The sequence below is a fragment of the Crocuta crocuta genome, unplaced genomic scaffold (assembly GCF_008692635.1).
Source record: "Crocuta crocuta isolate KB4526 unplaced genomic scaffold, BGI_CrCroc_1.0 scaffold317, whole genome shotgun sequence".
In the NCBI taxonomy this organism is placed as follows: Eukaryota; Metazoa; Chordata; class Mammalia; order Carnivora; family Hyaenidae; genus Crocuta; species Crocuta crocuta.
In genome coordinates, this window is record NW_027530984.1 from 3,090,245 (window position 1) to 3,110,031 (window position 19,787).

General features: G+C 38.6%; 1 protein-coding gene across 3 annotated transcripts in view; it reads right to left on the bottom strand.

Moving 5' to 3' along the window:
* SYT1 (synaptotagmin 1) overlaps positions 1-19,787 on the bottom strand; it is a 552,995-nt gene that overhangs the window by 126,170 nt on the left and 407,038 nt on the right. For all 3 annotated transcript variants that reach the window (XM_077770205.1, XM_077770206.1, XM_077770204.1), the window contains one exon: positions 19,385-19,552. In XM_077770205.1, coding sequence (XP_077626331.1) covers positions 19,385-19,552 — 168 coding nt within the window. The remainder of the gene's footprint in view (positions 1-19,384; positions 19,553-19,787) is intronic.

The window sequence follows — 19,787 nt, forward strand, 5'->3', positions numbered from 1 at the left end:
TAATTTCATAAGGGCAAATTCTTAATGCTTTTCTGGAATAATTTATGGGATAATTTCTGGGGCAAACTAACTTGGGGGGGGTGGAGAAAAACTCATCAGCTGAACAGAAGTTAAAATGGAAACCCATCCACTGTGTGTGTATTGCAGGTGGTGTCAGGGTATTAGGTGCAGAGAAGGGAATATAGGAGGTATTATACGAGTTTATCCTTCTTACAACTCATGGTAGAGCACTTAAAAAAAAAAAAGCTGTTTTGAAATCAGAATATCTAGATTGAATTTTGAAAGAATGGTCATTTGTTAAATGTGTTGCATGTGTGCATTTATGTTATGCATGTTAAAAATGGGAATAAAAATACACTTAGCATCCTAAGACAATATTCTCAAATTCTCTCTATCCATATGCAAATATTTTTAAAAATCACAACAAAGTCATATATATATATTATATATAAAATGTTAGATTTTGCATTTTTTTCATGTAATTATAGGTAGTGGCTGTCTAAGATTCTGCTAAGTGGTAGGTATAAGTAACCATCTTCTTACTGTTGAATGCTGGGCACATTTTGCTGTGTTGAATAAGTTAGAATAGGTTCGCATCAATGAATATGATTATGTAGTTTGGATATGATGGCCGGGGTCTCAGCTTGTTAGTGCTTCTGTTTGCAAGAACTCTTTATGGTATGAAATCTCCCATCTCTGGACAGAATTCTTTTCATTGCAAGTAACCCTCATTAAACAAAAAAGAAAAACAATTTTCTTTACCTGGTGCTTTCTTTACCAGGTACCTGGTAGAAAAGTCCACGTGACATGACTCTTGTCTTTACTGTATTTGTCTGACTTTCCACCGGGCCAGTGCTGCTTAAGGGCATTTGCCCAAAAAAGTTAGCCAGGTGCTGATGTATGAAAACTCACTCTGCTAAATCAACTCCCCAAATCTATCACTGCCGTCCAGAGCTTCAGGGATCAGTTTTGGCTATTCTTCATTGTCAGAAACTGATTACTTTGAAAGAGACTAAAAACCTGAGTACCAATACTGTTGTTTGTCAAAGTAATTGTAGAGGGTATGTCCTACGGTGATAGGTCTTAGGAAAATGCAGTGAGAGATTGGAAGTTAAAAAAAAAAAAAGAGAGAAAGTCCATGGAAGCCTTGATTTAGATTGATGCTATAGCTATTTCTTTCATGGCTTTGCTTTTATAAACACCTTCTTTGATGAATCACCAGGCTGCTAGATCCCACGAGAGATCACCTTGTCTATTCCCTTACCTTGAAGCTGGATTACAAACCCATGTCCCAGTTCTTATTTTTCAAAACCCTCCAGAGAGGTAGGCTCTTTTAGATTATCTGTTTCAACACTTAACACTGTCAGGAGGGTCTTTTTTTGTTTCCATGCCACGTTTGAATGTCCTTCTTTTTATTTGGACTTTAGCCACTTCAGAAGGTCATTCTAAGCTGCCTCAAATGGACATTTTTAAATGGACATGAATTACTCAGTTGTCTCATTCTGAAAAACATTCTAGTTCTTTTGAGAGCCCAAATCAGATTTATGACTACCACAGATGCCACAGCCCTAAGTCTTGAGGAAGGGGGGAACTGGCTTCAGAAGCACAAGGTTGAGTGCCAGTGGCCTCCAGCACACGTGAAAGTGTCATGCAAATGTGAGGCAATATTAATAATATTCACTGTGACACTCGTAAGAACAGAGATCTTGTAAATCTTAAACTTATCACTTGCTTAATGATCTACATTTTGGGGGACGAATGTGAACAAATACAAGTTGAAATAAATGGGACATGAAAGATAATCCATACAGACACAGCCTTTTAAGTTAGAAAGTAATCTCAGAGCTTCTTAATAGGAAGGGTGAGGCATAGACGATGTCGCTAGCAGTTTCTGTTTGGGGATAGATTAGTCTTTAACTGTCACAGTCTCAGAATGTGTTTGAATAACTTAGATCTTAAATCCTTTGAGAGAATTTAGCTTAACATTTACAACCTCTTGGTTTAGGTTTGCCAGAGCTTGCCTTTAGGATATGAACCATTTCTGTTCTCAGTTCTGAAGTCAAGTGCATACAATTTTCTCCAGAAAGGAGGCAGCCTGGAGCCTTTGAGAACGTTGGCAGGGCTGGTGGGGAATGGGAAGGGGGTTGGTGCAAGATGGCGGGCCAGCACGTGGGGCTGGAGACAGACCGTAGACTCTATTCTTCCTGTTCCGCTCCCGGCCTCTGCTTCCTACTTTGGGTCCTGGCACTCTAACTAATGGCTGGGTGAGTGGCTCTTTGCTCCACTCAAAGGAGATCGCTCTGGGTCTCAAGCATTGTCTTCCCTGCAGAAATCACTCATGATGAGCTGCTTCTTGCTTCCGGTTGCTTATATTCTAGCCCAGGGCACTGATTCATTATGTGTAGAACAGGAGGGTCTGAAAGAAGCTTGATCCTTGAGATTGCGAACTTGGTTCTTGCCATGAAATCACCCCCTGGTGACTTATACAGCACATCCTGTTAAATACTTCTCTCAGACTCAAACCAAGAGCTCCAAACAGCAGCTCTGGCCTACATCAGCTGTGTTAAAATTTTAGCCATGTGTCAGTTCTTTGCTGTCTTCAGGTTTAGGCCTTTTGTATTTGGAGTAACAGTCACTGAGATGAACAATTTCCTTTTGTTTACCATAGCAGGAGAAGAAGAACCAGAACTCAAACTTGCATATATGTTATTTAAGGTTTGTTTAGTTGATTTTTTTTATGAGAGAGGGAGGGTGCAAGGGAGGGACAGAGAGAGAGGGGAGAGAGAATCCAAAGTAAGCTCTGGACTGTTAGTGCAGAGCCTGATGTGAAGCTTAAACTCCTGAACCATGAAATCATGACCTGAGCCTAAACCAAGGGTCGGATGCTTAGTCGACTGAGCCATCCAGGCACCCCTGCATCTATGTTAGGCCCCTGCATGTACAGTAACTTTCTAGTCCTGATTGCTTCTTCAGGAAAAACCTCAATCCATTTTTTAAAACAGGAAAGGCTACCAGAGTCACACTCTGCATGTCTTAAGAGTTCATTACCTGGGGCCCTTGTACTTTCCTCTAACCATTCCTAACTCCCAATGCTAGGGATTTGATGTAGAGTCCTTACCCTAAGAGAATTTAAAAATAGAATAAATAGTAATTAATTTGGACTTTTGGCACATGTCAAACCACTGATCTAAATGTCTGGTCTCTATTTTGTTATGTGATTTTGGACAATAGTCTTTGCCTCTGTGAGCCTCAGTGTCTTCATTTGCAAACTTGGCTAAATATACCATAGTTTGTGAGAACTTGCTGAGCTAATGTACTTGATTATTTCACATTTAAATTGAATTTGTAAGCTATTTTTCCTCCTACGGAAATTGATTAGCAATTAGAATCCCCAAATTAGGAGATTTCTGAAGAAGGCCCACAAGCCAGCAGGTGGAAGAGGTTGGGTTTAGGGATGTGGTGGTGAGAATCCAGGTCTCCAGAAAGCACCTGGTACAGATGGTGCTCGAGCTGCTTTCCTGCATTGGCAGCACCTAACACTGGGCTTTGAAAGTCATGACTGAAAAGGGCACTAGCAACTGCTCATTTCGGAAAGGCCAGTTAGTCTACTAGAATTCAGACCTGACCGAAAAGTACTTACAAATTTGGCTAAGTTGTATGTGAGGCTGGCCAAAGGGGCTCCTATAAAGATGACATGACGATCTCTAGGCGGGAATGCTACAGTGAACTTTTCAAAATAGTCAACATTCGGATTTGAAGAAAGAATAAATTGGGTCGTGGGTACCATGCATTTAGTAATCATCTGGCTTTGTAAGAGGTGGCTTTGGCTTTTTCTGTCCTCTCCTTTTCTCCTAAGATGTAGAGTTCTGGAATGGAATCTATGGTAGTCAGGGCCACATTTCAAATTGCAGTATTTTATAGGGGAGTGGTCCGTTTTTGACTGACTGCTCTTTAGAAATGATTTTAGTAATGAAAAAAATTGCATAAATCTGCAGAGCTCCATATCTGCTCTTCCCCAAAGAGTGTTCATGAGGAGCCTCTCCTGCTTTATGGAGCACAGGGGCTTAGAGAACTCTAAGCATACAAAGATACCCTGTTTTGAAAAAAAACAAAACCAAAAAACTCCAAGTATATTGAATTAAACATTGTTTGGAGCACATTAAAATGTTTCCTTAACCTTTGGTGTTTTAGACACAATTGCAAGGTAGGAAGTCCTGCCCCACATCCATCATTATACTTGCTATAATGAAAGGCAGTGAAGGACTGGGAAGCTGGGATTTCCTATTTCCTGCAGCCTGCAGTATAATGGAATGGAACAAATCAGAGGATGGGGATAGAGAGACTCGGGAACAGAAACATGGAATCTCCTGTGGGATCTTTCACAGAAAGATCTATGCCGCAGGAAAGACTGACCCAGAAAGCCTGGGAGCAAGTCAGAGACTTGGGAATAAGGAGGGGTGTCCAGTTGAGGCAGGCCGGGGTTGCCCTCTCTTTGCACAGCATGGGAATGGTCTGGGAGCTGGGAGAGCAGAGACTGGGAAACAGAGTATAGGGCGTGTGCAGTGTGTCTATGTGTTTGTGGATTAAAATATCCCTAGCACGAGCCCCATAACCTCTTTCTCCAGGGATGTTTAGCGTGATGGAGGAGTTTTTGGAGTCGGATAAAAGTCCGAGTTTCAGCCCTCCCGTTAGCTACCATGCTAGGCGCAGTGACTGTCTCCTACTCTCGACGGATGTGAATTTCAACACGTAAAGAGAAGTTTTACTCTCTCTGATTTTTTCCAGGTAACAGAGCTTTGCCAATACAGTCTACCAAATAGAAACGTGAATAACACCCCCCACCCCCGGCAATCAGGCAAATCTACAGGGACACAGCTTTGATGTCATCTTCAAACATGGCCTCAATATAAACAAAATATCAGTATGATAGTACTTGGAAAGTTAATGACCTCAAACAGAAGCCTCTTTCCTCAGAATCTAAGTTAAACACTGCTGTTGATTTTATATTAGGCAAGTATTTCAAAGGCTGACTGCATTTCCTCTTTATGACTGAGGCTGTTCAAAAATGTATTCTAAAATCAACACAGAAAACTCCAGACTCTTGGCCTATTTTGGATTCTAATCTCACTCTAGTTTTGTTTTTTGACACTGAGATACAATTAAGAACAGACTATTCCTGACATGCTGGTTCCTGAAAGACATTTTTTCCCCTTCTCTCTTTAGACACGAGCATAAAACAAAACTTTAGGGGAGTACCTTGTCAGAATATTGGTTTACTTACATAGAAATAACATCTTAAACTGAAGAGCGGTTGGTTGACGTTTGGTAAACACAACCTCTTGCCACATTCCAGAGTATCTGAAGCTTAGAGTATGAGAAGCCTTGGCTAGAAGTATTTTCAGAACATATTACATCCCTTCTAGCAGCGTTGTCTGCGGGGTCTTGTGCTTCACTCCTAGATGCTCCTCGCTACCCTCTAGAGCTACCTCAAGGCCAGAAAATTGTCCTTGAATATAAACTATGTTCCACATGACAAGAAATACGGATTGAGAAGTTACTTTTGGAAAGGATGTTGAAAGCAAGGCTCATTGTAGGATCAAAGGCATCACTGCTAAGAACACGGCCCTTGAAGCATTTCAAAGGTATATGGAGGTGGTTTGCCCAACAGCTGGATTTGACAGGCCCTGGGTTCTTGGGCCTCTCCTGTGCTGTCCAAGCCAGGAGTTTGCCAGCTCCTGGAACCCAGGAGAGAGGCTGATGTACATCCCTGGCCAGCTCAGAGAGAAAATAATTGCACATTACTAGCGACTCGAAGGACATTAAAAGTGGGATTAAAAAAGTAAGCTAAATGGCTTATTTGTTCTCCAAGTTCCTCTTGTGAAGAGAGAACAGGGAAGAGAGAAGGTAAAGCAGGTCGGAGACAGCAAGTGACAGGTGTTGTTCGGTTTGAAGTAGACCCACAAAGAAGTCTTCCTTCAGCTTTTCCAAAAGCTTAGGTGCCATTGCATTTGCCCTCAGGCACCTGCAGTCTGGAAAGGGTGGACAGGAGCATCTCAGAGATACCTAGACGGTCATTGGCCCCGCAGTGACAGGAAAAATACTTCTGAAACTGTTAAATGGTATTGCCAACAATGGACTTGCCTCTAACAAAACAAAGTGATTCATTACTCAGTGTCTATTTATTTAGGAATTTATTTGGCGTTAGACTTTTTAAGGCCACATATTATAGGATTACATGGATATGCAATGTCTAGAATGGGTAACGCCATAGAGACAGGAAACAGATCCCAGTGGCCTCGGGACAAAGGGTAGGAATGGGAGTGACCACAGATGGACACGGAGTTTCTCTTTGGGGTAATGGAAATCCTCTAAAACTAGGTTGTTTTAATGGTTGCACAGCACAGTTACTAAAAATCATTGGAAAAAAATTTCAAACATAAAAGTACATCATCTTTTTTGCACTTTTCAACACCATTTCACAGATAAAGAAATGAGGCTCAGAGTTGATGGCTTTGGAACCTGAGTTATGTCCTCATTGATCCATGCCAAACTTCCTCCGGAGGGCTAACTCCTTTGATATACAAAAGTATGAACTACTTTCCTTCTAAGTAGCTCATGCTCAGCCTATGTGGTCAACAAAACAGGTAAACAAGGCATCTTTTCACATAACAGCATTGTGTGGCTACGCATGGATACATGGAGAAGAGGGATGTGTGTGAGGAGGTGTCACTTGTGTGACTCGGCATAGATAATACACTGCCAAGGCCAATGATCAAAATGAGTGGAGAATCATCAAGGAGGCTCGTTAGCATGAGAGGAAAATACTACTGCATCTCAGACAGTGAATACCATAATGCATTCCTGTGTAGACTATTATCTGGTATCCTGGTCACTTTAGCTTAAAAAACATGACATACACTCACATGTGAGCAGTTCTGGCTGAAATGAAAACAGGTATCCACAGTAAGTTGTGCAAGTACATTTATGACAGCTCTGGTCATAGTAATTCGAAATTGGAAACAAACCCAAGAAAATAACTTGGGCCATCTGAGAAGCGACGATATGAAGTCAGACTCAAAAGGATTAGTTTTCATATTGCAAACAGTGTTTTTACAGCAGTAGAATTAAGCCTAATACTTCCTACCCCAAGGAATCAGTAATCAGTTTACTGGAATCCGTAAACCTGGTGTTTGGAATCCTGAGCTCTCTGGCTAGCCACATGGCCTAGGCGTAGGCCTGAGTTCTTCACTATCCAGAGGGGTCTTAGCATTGACCTTCTATCAAGAGGCATGTGGTTACAAGCATGATCTGGAAGACGAATGCTATGATTTAAAGAGAAACTAGAATAGTTTGAGCAAACCTCTGTAAATTTCTCAAACTGTATCAGGAAAGAACTCCCAGCATACTGAGTGCGATCTAAATGAGGCCTGGATCAGCATTAAACATCATGCTTCCATGTTGTGGGTTCCAGCATCTGAAACTCTATTTAAAGAACTGCTTCCAAGAAATGTAATCCACATAACATAAAATTTAGCCTCTGTTTTTATATGTTTATTTTTTTGGGGGCGGGGAAGAGAGAGAGAGCGAGTGAGCGAGAGCGAGCGTGCTAGCACAAGCAGAGGAAAGGCAGACAGAGAGGAAAGCACAGAATCTGAAGCAGGCTCCAGGCTCTGAGCTGTCAGCACAGAGCCCAACATGGGGCTCAAACTCATGGACTGCGAGATCATGACCTGAGCTGAAGTCAACCAGTTAACTGACTGAACCACCCAGATGCCCCAAAATTTACCCTCTTAAAATGGATAATTCAGTGGATTTTAATATATGCAGAATTGTGTAACCCTCACCATTACCTAATTTTAGAATATTTTCATCACCCCACAAAGAAACCCATACCTATTATCTGTCATCATTCATCATCACCCCCCACCCCCAACTCCCCACCTTAGGCAACCATTAGTCTGCTTTCTGTCTGTGGATTTGCTTATTCTGGTTCATCCATGCTATAGCAGGTATAAGTACTGCATCCCTTTTTTTGAGTGGCTGAATAATACTCTGTTGTGTGAATACAGCGTGTTTGTTTATTTATCAGCTGATGGAATTTTGAGTTCTTTCTACTGTTTGGTAATTTAGAAAAATACTGCTATAAATATTCTCATACAGTTTGTGTGTGTATATACGTGTGTCTCTATTTTTCTTGGGTATATAGCAAGGAGTTGAATTACTAGGTCATATAATAACTATCCATTTAACATTTTGGGAAACTGTTGAACTGTTTTCTAAAGTAGCAACACCATTTTACTTTGCCATTTGAAATGTTTAAGGGTTTCAGTTCTCTACATCCTTGCAAACACTAATTATTGTCAGGGTTTTTTTTTGTTTTTGTTTTTGTTTTTTTGGCTTGTAGGATCATCTGAACTTTGAATTCTTTTTTGTGGTGTCAGATACAGAGAAGTACATAGTCACTGGGACCACATTGTGTTAGGACCACCTTCCCCTCTTTCCGAGTGAGCCTCAGCCTGCATTGTCATTTGTGACTTCTTTTATGCCCCACGGTGGTTTTCATACGTGGGGTTTAAGCTCAGACCTCCTCCTTTTCATCAAAACTGTGCATGACACACCTTCTCAGCCCTTAGTCCGTCCACATCTCTTCACAAAATGAGGGATCTGGGTCTAGTGGTCAGAGCGATGCTTTTTCTGCTGGTGAGGAAATAAAGGCACTAATCCATGTTCCCACTAATAAGAATAACTAACATCCACTGAGAGCTTATTAGGTGCCAAGAATTGTTCTTTCATGTGAATTATCTCATTTAGAATGTATCATAACTCATGCAGGTGGGTAATACTCCATTTTACAGAAGGGTTAAGTAACAAACCCAAGGACACACTAGTTGTAAGTGGAGTCATGGTTGGGTCCACATAGGTTGAGTCCAGAACCAGAGCTTTAATCTCCCTTAAGGGGCTCTTTCACCATTAAATTCTAACTGATGAAGCTGAATGGGTCTGTCTTCTTCACCATTGTATTCATAAAAACTAGCACAGTCTCTGGCTCATAAAAGGGACTTAACTACATATTGAATAAATAAAAGAATAAATGAAATTGCAATAATTTAATGACCCTTATTCATAATTAATAAAAATCTTTAAGGACAAGTGTGTGCGTGCACACACACTCCTTCTCTTTCATCTTTTAATTATTCAAGCTCTTGTTTTTCAGCAAGTTCTCTCTTTTCTGTAGTATACAGCACTCAATTGCTGACATTTCGTCTAATTGCAGAGTAACAGATTGTAATGGATTAAAGCTTTCACAATATAAACATTTGGCCTGCCCAAAGTGAGGTAGGAGTAAGACAGAAGGCTAAAAACATTTAATTTGAAGAATTCACAAACAAGATAATGAAAAAAAGTGTTCCAAAACATATGATGAACTCCTAGAAAGGATTACATTGTAAAAGATCCAAATGTGTGGAAGATGGAGGACACAACAGAATAAGACATCCTCTTGCATTGATCACATGGCTTCCTACTCAAAAACCTCTTCGCTATCTGAATAATAAACCTGATGTAGGCAAATTGCTCTTATCTATGTCATTTTTCTTATCTTTTTGTTTTCTGTTTGTTCCCATTTCAACCCCCACACCTCACTTGCTGCTCTACCAAAACCTGTGCTTTCAACCCATTTTGCTCTGTTTTATTAAAAAATTCAACCGAAATCTTTTATTCTTTGAGTTAAAAGAAAAACTACCCCCCACATCAGTTTCTATTAAAACAGTTAGATTCCTTAGTATTAGATGTGTTAGAACTTTATCCCTCAATAATTTTTTCCCATAGTGATCCCTTTGAGAGACCATGCAGTGATGCCAATGATGATAATTTCGTTCAAAGTCAGACTGTAAATCTTACAAGAACAGGGGCACCTGGGTGGCTCAGTTGGTTAAGCGTCTGACTTTGGCTCAGGTCATGATCTTACAGCTCATGGGTTCGAGCTCCATGTTGGACCCTGTGCTGACAGCTCAGAACCTGGAGCCTGCTTCAGATTCTGTGTCTCCCTCTCTCTGTGCCCCTCCCCTGCTCATTCTCTCTCTCGCTTCCCCCTCTCAAAAATAAAATAAACATTAAAATAAAAAATGAACAGGGGCACCTGGTGGCTCAGTTGGTTAAGCGACAGACTTCAGCTCAGGTCATGATCTCATGGTTAGTGGGTTGTCCCACATCGGGCTCTCTGCTGTGAGCACAGAGCCTGCCTTGGATCCTCTGCCCCACCTCTCTCTCTGCCCTCCACTGGGTGCTCTCTCTCTCAAAATAAACATTAAAAAAAAAATCTTGCAAGAACATTGACCTATTATATTAGCACAGTAATTAAAACTATTTTACTCCATTTGATCATCAAGTTCTGCTTGACTCTAAATAGGTTATCGCAATTTCAATAAAATTGACCTTGTGAAGACCAGAAGAAGCCACTATTGAGGAAAGAACGTATTGTACACTGAGAAAGACTTCTGGAGAGAGGAAATAGAATTCAAAATATTTTGGGTGTATCTCCTAAGCAGTGCACTGGGATAATGGGGTTCCTTTCAAAGATGACTTTCTTGAAAGCGGTAAAACTCATGACACATATTTCACAAAATTCTCATTTCATTCTAATTTGTTCAATTCACTTGAAAATATTTAAGGACTTTGGAGGTTCCAGGCACAGTGGTAGGCCCTGGAGATGAGAAGGTAAAGGAGATACAGTGTCACTGTGCTTGCTGAGCGTTAGTCAGCTGAGTGGCAATACGGTGGAGTAGACAAAATGGGTTTGTGATTCAGGCAGAACTGGTCTAAATCTTTGCTCTATTACTTATTTTCTGGGTGGCACTGGGACAATTATATTTTGTCATACGTGCAATAGGGATATGAAGAGTTACCCCATGGAACTGCCCCAAGAAGTACATGAACCCATGCAAGAAAAGCAGTTAATAGAGTGTTGGGCACAGATGCGGATCTGGCTTTCATATTCTAACTCTTGTCCTTGGGAAGAACAAGTTCTAACAAACTTCACTCAGTGTCCTTAGTCTCGATTCATCAATCTGATGTTTAAGGGGCAAACTGTCATTAAACTACTTCATTCAGTCTTATTTATTCAATCTCAGGGTATCTGTTCAAGCTTTCCCTCCACTCTTAGCTGAGCCTGTTATTGGCAGTCTCCACTCTGCAAACTTGCGCTTGCTGATCTTTTATTACTATTTAAAAAAAATAAGTTTATTTATTTTGAGAGAGCATGGGTGTGCATATGCATGCATGCAAGTGAGGGAGAGAGAGGATCCCCAGCAGGCTCTGTGCTGTCAGCCCAGAGCCCAACATGGGGCTCAGTTCCACCAACCGTGAGATCATGATCTGAGCTGAAATCCAGAGTTGAAGGCTTAACTGACTGAGCCACTCAGGTGCCCCTTGCTGATCTCTTTTAAATTTCTTGAAAGCAATCTCTGTTTGTTTCTGTCTTTTCAAATTCTCTTGAAAGATTGGTTCACTTTTTTCAAGTCTTCAGTGGAGCCTCCTTCTCCATGCCTTTTCTTCTTGCTTACTAAAATATACGGTACATTTGAAATTCATACTTCTTACTTGGCTCTTCCTGAAGATTTTGTTATTTTGTGTTATAAGGTTTTGTTGCTATTATTGCCACATCCCATATATGAGCCTTAATTTTCTGTTTTATACACTTTATATACTTTACAATATACTTTTATATACTAATTTCACAGATATTCAGTATATTTTAAATGAATGGATGGGAATTTATATTCTGTTTAATGAAGAATTTTTTTTAATGGAAAGCAAAATCTCTCTGCCTTCATTAAATTCATCAGCACTCATGAGTGAATAATAACATGTTTGTGTTAATGAGTACCTTCGCATTTAAGGGCTTTCTATCTTGGGTGGGAATTCATGCTGAGTATTTATGAAATATTAAGAAGAAACAAAATGCCATAGTTGGTTTTTTTTTGTATGTTACATACATTTGCAATGCATTATAATATTTGAGAAGGAAAATATATATGTAGACTTTAACCAGTTGCAGGTTGTTAAAGCAAACTGGCCAAATGATAAGTTTGAAAAAATAAGATAAAGCTTAGAAAAACTAGTTTGCATCAGTTTTTGCTGGTGTTTTTTGTTTTTGCTGGTGTTTTTTGTTTTTGCATTTAAATGGAGTTTTCAGGTCTGTTTTGAGGCTGAAAAGACTGGGAAAGATTGTTTAATGAAGACGGCATTATTAGAGTGTGGGTTTCAGACTTGTGTTTGAATTTTAGCTCTGGAACTGGTTGTATGAACTTTGACAAATACTTAGACTTCCCTGGCCTTCAGGTTTCTCACCCCTAATAATGCCAATGCTGAAGAGTATTGTGAGAATTATTTTTGTTGGCACTCAGCAGACTCTCAGTAAAAGAAAGCTTTTATTATTATTTGTTTATAGCTTTGGAAGAGAAGTTAAGGTACATTTCAATGAAGGTGAACTTTGGAAATGAGAGCAGGGCTGAGAACACAGGTCTCTGGGTGGTTAGAGCTGTGTAGGGGAGGGTAAGGCAGTAGGTTCAAGTATGACAATGGAAGGTCATCAAAGGGTATTGTGAAAATAACCAGAGTCCCTCTCCCCCAGTTTAATTCTTTAGACTCTAAATTTAGATTAGTTTTCTAGAGAATTCACAATGGAAAATAAAAGGATATTAAATTTTCATTTAGAGACTCAGTGAAGTGAGAATTTGGTTTCAACCATTTGCGCATGAAAAGTCTTTTTAACTAGAAAGGCAATCAAATTATATACTACACACTAGAGGGATATTTCAAGTTATTTGCTTTTTTTCCTATGATGTTCTTAGAAACCACATCACGAAGCGGGCAATACTACTATGCATAACAATACAATTATAATCAGTGATTGAAATTCTGACCAAAGACTCAAAATCAAGTAAACCATAGCTATGGTCAAAAACACACCCCCCAAAAAAATCAAAGGCAACTCTATTTCTTTAATAGTTTAAATGGAATTATTATGTTTCAAGTTCCATAAAATGAACATATATATACTAAATGCACTAATATATATCATGGTCTTAATATGATCCAGTGGTATGGAGTTTTCTTATATCTATTGTTATGAACCCGACTAGCAATAAATACTCTATGATAAACTTAGGTATATGTCCATATTATTTGAATTTTCCTTGGAGCGAATTCTTTTCCACTTCCTTTGGGGTAAATTTCCATGTTGCAAGCAGAAACTTACGTTATAGTTTGAACTAAATCCTAACTTTAGATAAAGCTAAACTATGCTAAACTGCAAGCTCTCTGTGTGTCATGGAAACCAGGTAAGAAGGTTACAGAGAAAGACACATGAAAAGATGCTAGCATCACTCATCAGGGAAAAAGAAATCAAAACATGATACCATCTCATACCTCTCAGAATGGCCAAAATTAACAACACAAGAAACAACAAGTGTTGGCAAGAATGTGGAGAAAAGGGAACCCTCTTACACTGTTGGTGGGAATGCAAACTGGTGCAGCCACTCTGGAGAACAGTAAGGAGGTTCCTCCAAAAACTAAATATAGAACTACCCTATGACCCAGCAATTGCACTGTTTAGGTATTTACCCAAAGGATAAAAAAAATACAGATTCAAATGGCTATGTGCACCCCCATGTTTATAGCAGCATTATCAACAATAACCAAACTCTGGAAAGAGCCCAAATGCCTACTAACTGATGGATGGCTAAAGAAGATGAGTGTTTGTACATATATATAATGGAATACTATCCAGCCATCAAAAAGAATAAAATCTTGTCATTTCCAATAGTGTGAATGGAGCTAGAATGTATTATGCTAAGGGAATAAGTTAAAGAAAGACGAATTCTGTTCCTGAAAACAGTATTACACTGTATGTTAACTAAGAATTTAAATAAAAAATTGAAAAGCAAAAAAAGGTTACAGAGAAGAATGAGATATGGAATAAGCCTTAACAACAACAACTATCACCATTTTAATATCCATCAACAGAAACAGTAATAACAGTGATTTTGATAAGCATCTACACTGCCTCTTTTTAAAAAGCAACAGACCAAAATGCACCAATAGGTATTAAACCATGTCATCATTTATACTAGGATATTTTGTTGGTGGACTTTCAGAATACTGAAGACTTCATTTATAAAACAAGCACACAATTACCATTATTAATATAGACTTTAAAAGGGGAATTTTGAAACATCTCACAGTTTAATAAACACCTTCTCCCATTTCTTCAGTGAAAGATAGTTTTGCACACCTCCTGTGTGCTTGCCTCTGTAATTAAACTTGCTTTCATGGTGGGGAACAATAGATACGGCCACTGCTGGGCTTGAGCTTATGGTCTAGCAGGGAAAGACTAACAATAAACAAGTACACCAATACAGAGAAGTGTAACTTCCTGGAATGTTCTGGATCAATGTAAGTGTCTTTGTTGGATTTCTGTAGTGTGAGAGACTGGGAAAGACAAGAAGGGTTCTTATTGGCATCCATGTTTAAAATTCCACCAGTTAACCTTTTGAGAAGATTTCCATTTGGGGCATTGATTCGTTGTGCAGAGATTCTCGGAGGGCATGAGTTACCGTCTAACTGCTAAGTATACTTAGAAATAACATCAACTCTTTTATGATCTTTGGACATCAAAGGTGTCCTAAGGAATAATGACTTTAACCCATTCCAAAGAAACATCAAGTAATTGACCACTGGAGGCTGAAAAACTTCTGCCATTTGACTGAATATATATCCTCCAAATGCTTTTCTGTGCAGTAAATGTTTTTCTAATTAGGCTTAAAAATGTGAAATTTTGTTGCAAAATTGATTTTCTATTAAGGCACTAACGTAGTTTCTCTTCCCTTCTGCTTGGGCACTAATTAAATTATGTCCCGACTAGCTTTAATTCAGCAATCAATTTTTTTCCCATTTACACTGGATTACAGAATCTCATTTAAAAATCACTCTTTAACAAATTCTACACAAAGCAGAAGTGATAGACTTATTCTCTAATGGAAGAAAAAACAGTACTGCTAAAGTCATAAGACAGATTTGCTCAAAAATCAAGAAAAGATTTGGTTATTTTCTGGCACATATATTTCTTACATAGTATATGCTCTCTTTAGAGATTAGAAATAGTGGAAGCCATGGTGGTTAAAGCACTTAGACTGTTTTTTGTTTTTTTGTTTTTTTTTAGCATTTTGTTCCTAATTTTTTCATGTATTTTTAAAGATGTACCTGATTCTAGGATGAGAACTGAGACAATTTATAAAATCATAAAATTTAAAAAGAAAAATGGAATTCTAGCCAATGATTATAACATGTGAAATAATTACGCAGATGTATAAAATTAATGAGGTATTCTAAAAGTATGAAGGTTAGTTTCAGGTTTGACTTGTGGCTGGCATAAATTTTTTTTGAATAATTAAAGAGAAGACAATCTCAGGGCACCTGGGTGGCTCAGTCAGTTAAGCATCCAACTCTTGATTTTGGCTCATGTCACAATCTCATGTTTAATAAGATGGAGACCTGCGTCGCGCTCTGTGCTGACAGCACAAAACCTGCTTGGGATGCCTCTCTCTCCTTCTCTCTCTGCCCCTCTCCTGCTTGTGCTTGGGTGCGCTCTCTCTCTCCCTCGCTCTCTCGCTCTCTCTCCCTCGCTCTCTCGCTCTTTCTCCCTCCCTCCCATCCTCAAAATAAATAAGTTAAAAGAAAAAAAACAATCTCAAAAACACAGTCTGGGGTTATACATATTAGACACCTTTTGCAAATAGGTAATTGAAAACCTTTTGCAAAAGGCTGATTTTTGAGGCCCTATACTGAAAAAAGGAAAATAAGGAAAAGTTTTATATGTTACCATCTCTCAACTCGGAGGATATATATTTCTGATCTAAAGAAACAAAAGGAAGACAAAAGTCTAGTGGTCTGTAAAGTCAAATTCCATTTTCATCTGTTAGGAGGTGGCTTTGATTGTGTCAGAGAAAGTTAAGTCAGAATGCAAAGTCATCCAGAGATGTTTCCCCAGGGTCTAGAATCTAACAGTGGGAGCTGTGTGCTCATTAGGACTCTTCCACACACCTTATGTTTTCAACATGTACTTAGTAACTTTCAGATAAGTCTTCTTCTGTTTCTTCCTCCTAATTGTTTGCACATTTAGTTGATCACTAAAATAACATAATTTTTAAGTTATATAATCGCTTCACCATCTTACGACTTTCATATTTTCCAACTTTTAGGCTACAACGCCCTACCCCATTCTTTCAGAATCACAAGGTTGGATCTCAGTGGGTGGGATTTAACCTATTTAAATCTAAGTGTCAACCAAGTGAACAGACAACTGTGATTAGTGGTTCAGTTTCTAGATTCCAAGGCTGTGTCTTGAATTCCTTTTTCTTACTTTTCTTGGTATCTTTCACTCCTTATGACATTAAATATTACACTGTTACGTGAAAGGGAAATGAAAACCATGAACAGAATTGTTCGTGTAGAATGGAAAAACAGTATCTTTAAAATTGTGAGAACCAAAGTCAATCTAAGACTTCAATTTATTTACACAACTAATTTCCTGCAGTTAATGGACAGTAGATGAAATAATATAGCCTATATCAGTGAGAATAAGTAATTCTTCAGATGAAAAATGTAATTGGAATCTTACTTCATTTATTATGAGAAAGTTTATACCTGGTTCTAGTCATCCAGAGATAGATTGTAAGCTAGACACCTGTTTCAAGAGCTTTTTAATATCATGATAAAAGGAAAGAGCTACTCAACTGAAAAGTGAAAATTACTCTTCCCAGGTAGGTATCCAAGAGGAATGGCTCTAGAGTTTAAGAATGTAGTTGTAGAATTACTTCCCATTAAAAATTCCAGGGACATTAAGGAAATAGAATGGTGGTGAGGAAAAGAAGACAGAGATAGATTTAGATAGAGGGAAAAGGCTAGAACAAAGAGGGAGGTAAAAGCATGAAGTAAAAGAGAATCCAAACAAAAATTGGCCAAGAAGAAAGAATGAGAGATCTCTTGTTTATTGAGCACTTACCACATACCAAGCTCTATACTAGGCACTTTATACTCTATCCTACTTAATCTGTAAGACAGGGGTAGATAATGTTATTTTTAGTATATGTGCTGCCGAAGCGAGCACGACAGGGGTAGATAATGTTAAACCACTTTCTAAATAAAGAAAACCCTGCATTTTAGAGAGCTTAAGAGATGTGTCCAAGTTCTCTGATTTAGTAAATGGACTTGTCAGAAATGAAACCCAGGAGTGTTTGATCTTAAAGACAGGACTTTTTCCAGAAACCATTCTCACTGACATCAAGCCAGGCAAAGATTGCCGTGAGGAAGGAAAACGAGAACACACTGTATGCAATGAAAACAAAAGCAGTGTCTATCCTTTTTACTTTCCTTAGTACCTAAATAGTCCCAGGCATGTAGCAATTTATAGTAAATACTCACATAATATTTTAAACGAGTTGGGCTACATTTGTCTGAGATAGGGAGAGAAGACATGGAAGAAGAAGAAGGAAATAGAAGAGAGACGAAAGGACAAGTAAGGGGATGAGAAGAAAAGTATGTGATTCTTTTTGGGCTGTCTCTCTACTCTCTTAGATTCCAGAGTTAAACCTGTCACCTAACTGTCAACTTTCAAGTTCTGCCCATATTCAAAGAATTATTGAGAGAGGAAAACTGCTCAATGGCTTACATTTTCTTAACTCAGGCAAAGATATTTGCCAACTTTTCAGAAACCCAGTGAAGTGTGATCTTGGAATCCTATACCACTTGATAGTTACCAGATGAAGGTGAGGAGTATGAACCATGCACTCTGGTCAGGTAGTCATTGTGAAGCATGAGTGGGTCATATTTTGATACTCAACCAGCAAGCTAACCATTAGCCAGTCAACTAATAAAAAGCTTTTCAGTTAATAAATATTTGCCATGGTCCTACTTTATACCCCAGTTGCAAGGAATTTACAAAGGAAAACATTTCAATAAAACATAAAAATTCAATGAAACACCTTGTTAAAAAATTAGAAACACGATCAAATTATTATTTTCAGCCAGATGTTGGATTTAACATTGATATTCACTCATAGAGAAGAACTACTTATAAAAAATAATGAAATGTAAAAACTCAGTATTATCTTTGGGTGGTTTTTGAATATCCACAGTGGGGCTAAATCCGTTCAGTATTCAAGAATCTAAGTTTGACTAATGCATTTGGTTAAGTTATATATATTTCTTTCCGAAAGGAAAGGAGAGCTTAACTCAGATCATTTTTATTCCTTTTTCACAGCCAAAGTTAGAGCACTAATAAGATTTAATTCCAAAAAAGCAATCAACAAACCTATTCTAAAACCTCATTTAGTTACATTGGTCACAGAAAACCATAGGCTGAGAGGATTCCCAGGTGACAGGCTTTGGCTGAATTTCTTGAAGACTTGGGCCACTCTTTGATCTCCTGCATGGCCCCAAAGGGATCACACCTTACAGAATCCTAGGGTCCTGAATGATGGAGGCTGTTGGGGATCTGCTGGGTGATTATAAACTCAAGGGATTGTCAGATTTCAAAAAAATCGCTAGAAATGGAGTTGCCTTAGGAATTCAGAGAAGCTAGAGTTGTTTGCCTTTTTGATACTGGCCTGTTGAGACATTTGCAGAAAAAAACACTAGTGCCAGGCAGGCAAAGCATAATCAAATAGAATTGATTATTATGTAGTTTAAATGCACTAAGGATATTGAACTTCCCTTTTTAAATCACAGAAAAATCCTGTGCTGAGCCATTTAAACTGGGGGAAAACAATGTGAAGAGTACTATAATAATGTGAGTCATTTAAAAAATGGATTTAATATCAGCCTTTTTGAATTATATTTGATGTTCCACCCATCATGCTTTGATAGCTGTAGAAGAAACAATGAATGCTCTGTGATATGCAGAAATAATCAAGGGAAAAGTGCTATTTTATTTCTGTTTAATAGCTACATAATCTATGTAGAAAACAAAATGACTGCGGAAAAATACAAAGAATAAGATGATTTTTCACTGTCCTTTTAAAGAAGTAGATGTGTACGTGCCTAGCATTTTGTAAGCTTTTTAGAAACAGATAGTGGGTGTGTGTGTCTGTCCAGGGAATTATCTATAGACATGGGGCATGAATCTTTCTCTTTCCTTTCAAATGAGACCCAGAGGACCAGTATACTTTTTAATGAGGATATGCAATCCCTTAACCCTATTTTACCAGCTGTCAGCAGCTGGAGGCCCACATTATCCTTTGTAGAGAGCATCTCTTGATAGGTTATTATGTGACTAGCAACTGGCGAGTACAGCTTGTCATATTAGAAATGCTAATGTTTTCCTTACCTCTTCCTTCTCTGCACTTTGCAGATCACGCCACTCCTCAGTTATGTGACCGAAATCCACTGTGTTCATGGGGACTTTAAACTCCCCAATGATGTCATGCTTGGAGAAACGATCGAAATCATATACAGCCATCACCAGGGTTTTGCCACCCAGTTCTGAGTACGGCACCTTAAAAAGAGATGAGGATAAAAATCTGGTCACAAAGATGCTTAAGATATGTTACTTGTTATAGTGCTTAATTGTAATATGTATGTTGGATAAGCAAAACAGGGAGATAATGGTGCTTTTTAAAAATTGAGTCATTTGAATCACTACTTGAGGCTTAAATTGGGAGAAATGAAGGACTTACCATCATCAGTTACCACTCTATCCTAATATTCTAGAAGCTGTTAGTATTAATGAT